Source organism: Quercus suber, unplaced genomic scaffold (genome assembly GCF_002906115.3).
Source record: "Quercus suber isolate HL8 unplaced genomic scaffold, Cork oak 2.0 scaffold_471, whole genome shotgun sequence".
Taxonomy (NCBI): domain Eukaryota; kingdom Viridiplantae; phylum Streptophyta; class Magnoliopsida; order Fagales; family Fagaceae; genus Quercus; species Quercus suber.
Genome location: NW_027069922.1, coordinates 403,497 through 410,620, shown reverse-complemented (window position 1 = coordinate 410,620; position 7,124 = coordinate 403,497). Strand labels below are relative to the sequence as shown.

General features: G+C 31.7%; 1 protein-coding gene across 1 annotated transcript; it reads left to right on the top strand.

The window, feature by feature from the left end:
* The first annotated feature begins 3,496 nt into the window (after positions 1–3,496).
* LOC136062960 (uncharacterized) lies at positions 3,497–5,562 on the top strand. Its single transcript, XM_065762722.1, has 2 exons — positions 3,497–3,520; positions 5,065–5,562. The coding sequence occupies exons 1-2, from the start codon at positions 3,497–3,499 to the stop codon at positions 5,560–5,562; spliced, it is 522 nt and encodes a 173-aa protein (XP_065618794.1).
* Positions 5,563–7,124: the final 1,562 nt, after the last annotated feature.

The window sequence follows — 7,124 nt, the reverse complement described above, 5'->3', positions numbered from 1 at the left end:
AGTATGTATGTGTTTGCAAATGTGTGTGTGGATTTGTCTTGTCTAATATTAGTATCATAATTCGGCTCCCCAAACAAAAATTTCTAATTTTGCCCCTAATAAAGACAATATAAATTCCCAAGATTCCAACCTTTTGTTGCTAACTGGTTGGAGAGGTATGGAAAGAAAGGGGAGCGAGCTACTTGTCTATACGGCCCACAAAGCTTCAGAAAGTGCATCCACAAATCCACACTGCACCAACCATCCACCTAACACAAATGAAAATTTCTAAATGAAAAATTTATGTATACTTTTATAACTTTCCTCCCTTGAAGGCAGGGACGGAGGCAAGACTTGGAGTTAGGAGGGGCAACTCTGCTGCTGGCTGTGTGCGGTGTTTCTGGCCTTTGAGTCTATTGTTTTACTACTAAGAATTTTTGTTTAAAATTTTGTAAATGACCAAGTTTTTTGTTTTGGGTAAAATAGATTGATTGGGCTTAATTTTTTTAGTTTTATTATTGGTGATTTTTGTTTTTGGGCTTGTATATTTTGTTTTAGATTTAATCTATTAATTTTTTATGTCCTTTAAAAGGTGAAAAATGCTAAAACTACAAATTTTTTACAAATTGCTAATGTTGTGAGTGATTATTGGTAAGTAAAAGTGATGCAAGTGTACGAACCAATAAGAATTTGCTACCTCAATAGTTTGTATAAATGTTGTAAAAACATTTGTGGCTACAACATTATTCTCAAAAGAATTGATGGCATTATTAAGGGGGGCAAAGTGTAATTTTATTGAACAAATTGCTAAAATTTGTATTTATTAATATAGTAATATTTTTTAAAAAAAAATTAGGGGTGCCATTGCCCCCCTATTCCAATAACAGCTCCATCAATGCTTGAGGGGAGATAAAATGACTTCAACACTTGGGGTTGACAATATATTGCGTACCCTTATATAAGTTTCCTCCTTGATATAACTTATATACGCTAACATCATCATGTAGTCAAAACATTACCATTAATCCAAATACTCTCTCACGTATAAAAACCATACAACCAAGAAAGAGGGATGCTTCTCAAAATCATATCATATACTATATAATAAATGTTGGACTAGACATCTCTACTCCAATTATGTCTCTACATATCTAAATCTTGCCGAGGTGCAAACATCTCTTCGTGCAAAAGCTACAGCATGGGAGGCTTGCAGGAATGAGTGACTTACCTGTGGACTGGACCACATTGGCAGTGATGATCTTGTCACAATGCATGAAAAGATAAAAGTTCCACATATGCAAAGTAAAGATCTGTCTTGGACTAAAAGTGCCACCCAATACAAATTGCTAATTTTGCTTCTACACTGCCTGCAGAGGTATTACATAAACAGACAGCCCAACGACAATTCTGCCCACAGTAAATCAGCTAATTTCAAGTAGAATTAGTGTGTGGATATACAGGTAGTCCCTCATCTTTACAGCTTTTTTGGTTTTCGGCAAGTGATCCTTCAAGATTTCCTATTCAAGAGAAAATCCTGTTAAAATTTCTCTCTTTCATAAATGAACCAAAGCTGTAAGTCTATTACAGTAATTAGATATAAGAGTGTTGTTTATTACACACTAGTGTACGAAGTGTGTGCATCATGTCAGTTGTATGTGCAGATCAGTTGTATGTGCAGATGTGTGCAACTAGATATGTGAGACAAACATTGATGTAGATATAATACATGCTACCAATTGCTAGTGTTAGGATATATGTGAATCATGTTAGGAACATATGTCAATATAGAATTGGCTAATTCTTTGACAAAACGCATTTTACTTGTAATTTGGTAAATCTAGGATGTGTTTAATATTTCAAGGAACAAGATTTCAAGTTCAAGTGTTATAGCCATGCAAATTTGTCCAAGAATCAAGTAAAGAAGTGTTGAATTTTAAAGCTCGACAGCTAGTATCTATCAAGGTTTAAAAGACTGTTTAAGCCTAATGCTCAACAGTTGCTCAATAGATAGGGTATTTGTCGAGATTTATGAAAATTAGTTTTCTAGATTTGATTTCACTCCAATCCGTGAATAGATGTTTGGACTTTCTTTTCTCACAATGCTAAGCATATATAAGGATTGTTTTAAGGGTCGTCACAGCTGATGCAACTTAATGCAAAAGTTTTTCACAAGCATATTATGAACTGGAGATACATGCCCTAGTTCATCTTTCTCTTCAAGAAGCTTCTGTGTTTGTACACTGTAGGATTTTGTAACCAAGGAGTTTTGTGATCTTCATCGCGTACTGGGATCCGAGCATTGAATTGGTTAGTCATGTACTGAGAGACATGCATTGAAAGGAGAGATTGTCACTACAAAACAAGCCCAATTAGGTATTGGGATAAAGGTTCAACTGTAAGTTGGTATAAGGTACTGAGATTCTTTTATTTGTAATCGATTGTTATGATAGTAGTGGATTTTCGAGAATGATGACCTTAAAATCACTTAGTGGGGTTTTTGTCGTGTAGGTTTTCCCCATTCGTAAACAAATCACCATGTCAATTTATTTTCCGTTGCATTTTAACTTAGTTGGTGATTTGTTTGTGCTACCACGCTTATTGCATGCTAATTAAATTAATTAATTAACTTGACTAATTAATTGGTTAATTCATCACAGAGGGTCAAATATATACGTTGTAGAGTGGTTTATGTATTTAAATTTATTTCAAATACGAGCTGAACTCAAGTTCATCGAATTCTCATACTAAGCTAGATTACATGTTCAAGCTTGATATATTTTCTTATCATTCACGTTCAAGCTTATCATGATTTATTCATCAACTTACTCTTTCCTCATATGATAAAACCCACCACTAAAAAATGTTATTCCTTCACAAACCTATATGAATAATTAATAAATAAATTTTAATTATAATAATTATTTTTTATTTAATTAGATAGAATCATTTTCATTAATGAACTTATTAAGAGTTAGATCCACCAACTTTATATTATTAAAAACTATACCTATGAGATTAGCTATTAATATTATTAACTTATTAAAATAATAATTTGATATCTCATAAATTTCAAGTGGCAGGTTATTATCAATGGCGATGCCACGTTCAGCGCATGGTGGTCCCAAGACCACCCTGACCTGAATTTAAAACAAATTTTGAACTAAAATCTAAAAAAAAAAAAAAAAAAAATAACAGAGTAAGCCCAAAAAAAAGTCCAACATCAATCCTAAACAAAACCAACCCCAACTAGATTTTTAAATCAAAATAATTATTAACTAAATACCTAACAGGCCCAACCCAAACGTATTCTCAATAAAAAATAAATAAAAAAATAAAAAACCAACCAAAAGCCAATACGAATACATGGCCGCCGATTCATCAATCATCAAATGGTAAAGCTAAATCAAAACCTAAAATTAGAAACCTTACCTAACCTAAAGAAAAAAACCTCATCAACGACAATGCCTTACACCTCCACTTGAAACCTCATCATCAAGCACATCGACGCAGTGTGGCGATGGCGCTTCTGCCTGAAACTCGAGTAACAGAGCTTGGATCGAGCATCGGAGATCAGAGATCTATCCATTTGGATCAGAGCTTGTGACATTGACACTTGGCCTTGAATCCTTCCTCGTCTCTGACGCCTCGATGTGTTACCGCAGCTCATGGCTCCACCCTTCAGGCCTCCCTCAAGATATTTTACACTTTACTTCTCTCTCTTTTTCTCTCTTAATCTTTGGGTTTTGCTATGGAGTGTGGACTGTGGTCTAAGAGAGAGAGACCTCTTAATTCTCTTGAACTGAGTTACTGAAAGTCTGAAATGAGACTCTCTCTCTCTTTAAGTCTTTATCTGATTCTCTCTCTTTCTTTCTAAACTGATTCTCTCTCTTTAAGTCTTTATAATTATTCAATTTATTTGCCCCTATTTTTTTTTTTTTACTTTATTCGTTGGTGTGTCACTGTGTTGGTCAGTTAGTGTTGGTGAGTTTGTCTTTAATGTATTCTGACTTGTGAATTTATCTGATTGGCTCCTCTTGTATGAATATTGTTTGTTGAGTGGGGGGGTAGATGGGGCCATGGGGCGTGTGGTGTGGGGTGTGGGGTGGGATATTTGAATTGGGGAAGGCATGCAGAGGCAGGGGTGTGTGTGCAAATGGGGTGTGTGCTAGTGTGTGCTAATGCACAGTGGGGTGTGTGCTAGACTGCTAGTAGTTAGTAAAAAAAAAAATTTAATGAAGCAACTAAACACCAATAATTAATAATTTAATTAACCAATACATTATAAAAGACAAACAAATTAAATTATGTTAGGCTAAACAACAATTATTAATTTTATAATTAATGAAACAACAATACAACAAATTATAGTTTACAAAAGACAAACAAATTAATGAAACAACTAAACAACAATAATTAATAATTTTATTAATATTTCAAATGAACTTATAGTTTATTGTTTATTATTTTGCTAGAATTATGGACAAATATTTGATAAGAAAACCATGAACCCAAGATTCATCTCCTGTGCAAGATTCATCTTCATTTTCTAAGCGAATTCATGTTGACTTTGACTTAGAAAATCTTTCTTTAGATCCTGGGCTACAAGAAAAGATACCATCTTATCATCCTAATAATCATGATGAAATAAAAAGATATTATTTATAAAAAGGCCCTTGTCAACCTATTTTCAAAAACCATGATTACCCTGTAACAGATTTTTCTGGAAAGCCTCGTCGATTTACATCCAAATGGTATGTAAATAGAAAGTAGTTGGAATATAGTATAAACAAGGATGTAGTATTTTGTTTATATTGCTACATATTTGGGTAAGATGTTGGTAAGCAAGGAGGAGGTAATACTTTTGTAACGAAGGGATTCAAACTTTGGAATTAAAAAGAGAAGTTAAATTCCCATGTTAGAGGAGTTAATAGTGCTCATAACCAAGCTGTCAAGAAGAGTGAAGATCTAATGAAGGAAAAACAACACATTCAAAGTGTTTTGGTTAAGCAATAAAATCAAGATAAAATTGAATATTGGGTTCAATTAAATGCAATAGTTGATTGCATAAGATTCTTTTTATGCCAGGGATTAGCTTTTCGTGGTCATGATGAATCTCAAGGTTCAAGTGATAAAGGAAATTTCCTTGAACTTTTGCAATTTTTGGGGGATCACAATGAATCTATCAATGAAGTGTTGCAAAAAGCTCCGAAAAATTGCAAGCTTACCCACCATGAAATTCAAAAAGACATTGTGAATGCAATTGCACATGAAACATCCAAAGCCATCATCAAGGATCTTGACAATGGGTTCTTTTCAATATTAATTGATGAGTCACGTGATATCTTAGTGAAAGAGCAAATGGCCCTCGTTCTTCGTTATGTGAACCAAAAAAGAATTATTATAGAGCGGTTCCTTGGTATTGTACATCTAGCAAGTACCACAGTTTTGTCACTCAAATATGTTATTGAATGTTTACTTTGTGAACATAATTTGAGTTTATCGAAACTACGTGAGCAAGGTTATGACGAGGCTAGTAATATGAAAGGTGATATCAATGGTTTCAAAACTTTAATTTTGAAATAAAATAAGTTAGCATTTTATGTCTATTGTTTTGCTCATCAACTTCAATTGACTCTTGTTGCCATTGCTAAAAATCACATTAATATTGCTGAATTTTTTTATGTGGTTAGTAATTTAGTAACTGTTGTTAGAGGCTCTTGTAAGAGACGAGATGCTTTTCGAGATGCACAATTTGCCAAAATTAAATAAGAATTAGAGAATGGTGTACGTAGAAGTTGGCAAGGTTTAAATCAAGAGACAAATCTTAAACGTCCTAGTGATACATGTTGGGGATCATATTATGGGACTATTCTCAACTTGATTTTAATGTTCTCTGCTGTTGTTGATGTACTTGAGATTATTGAAGAAGATGACCTCTCCGACCAAAAAGTTGTAGCTCGATCTATTGTGAGGTCAATTCTATCTTTTGAATTTGTCTTTGCTGTACACTTGATGAAAAACATTTTAAGGATCAAAAATGAGTTGTCAATAGCATTGCCAAAAAAAAAAAAACAAAAAAAAAAAATCAAGATATAGTAAATGCTATGGATCTTGTTAAAATGTCTAAGCAACGATTGCAAGTGATGAGAGATGGTGAATGGATATCTTTATTGATTGAAGAGTCTTCATTTTGTAAATATTTCAGAAAATTTAAATGCTATTCAAACTAAAAGTCTATTATAAAAAATTTTAAACTTAAATTCCAAACAACAACCCACGTTTTCTTTCTAAAAAAAACAATATTTTGTCTTCTACTTCAACTAAAAATTATACTATCAACATTTTAAGAGCAACTAATTCATAAATTAATTTTATATTATTTTTTATGATATATTTCCCCAAATTAAGGGATAAAATTTAATAACCGTTTAATTTAAATAAAACTAAAAGTCTATCATCAAAATTTTCTAAATTTAAATCCCTCACAACTCACGTTTTTGTTTTTTTTTTTTTTTTTTTCCTCAAGTTGAATCTTATTAAATTAATATTTTATTAGGATATTAAACTACAAGACTCTTAACTAAGGGATAAAATTTAACAATAATTTAATTTCGATAAAACTTTATCATCTAAGTTTTAGAAATTTAAATTATACTCCAACTAATAGCATATTATCAAAATTTTCATATATATATATATATATTAAGCCATGGTTTTTCGATATAATCTCTCTTAATCATTAAAGTTATCCCTATAATTAAATCCCACACAATACACCCCATGTTGTTATATTGTTTTCATTTTTTTTTTCTCAAGATGCAACTTACATTTATCTTTTAATCTAATAAATTCATCTTACTTATTGTTCTTTATTTTTGAATTTATGTACAAAATTATTATACCAAAAGAATTTACTATAAAAAGTTGGGTTTAGAAGCTGTGATTACGCCTGATGGCTACTTTCACTAATTAGTAAATTAATTCTCTATCATTTATTAGGATATATTTCCTCAATTTAAGTGATAATATTTAATAACTGTTTAATTTAGGTAAACTTTATTATATAAATTTCAATAAATTTAATTTCTATTCAAACTAAAAGTCTATATATAAAAAATTCTAAACTTAAATCTCAAACAATAACC

Bases quoted from the DNA above. Each gene is read 5' to 3' on its own strand.
- LOC136062960 (XM_065762722.1), top strand. From the start codon at position 3,497: ATGGCGCTTCTGCCTGAAACTCGA. The intron at 3,521-5,064 runs GTAACAGAGCTT...TTTTTATGCCAG, and splicing joins CGCTTCTGCCTGAAACTCGA to GGATTAGCTTTTCGTGGTCA.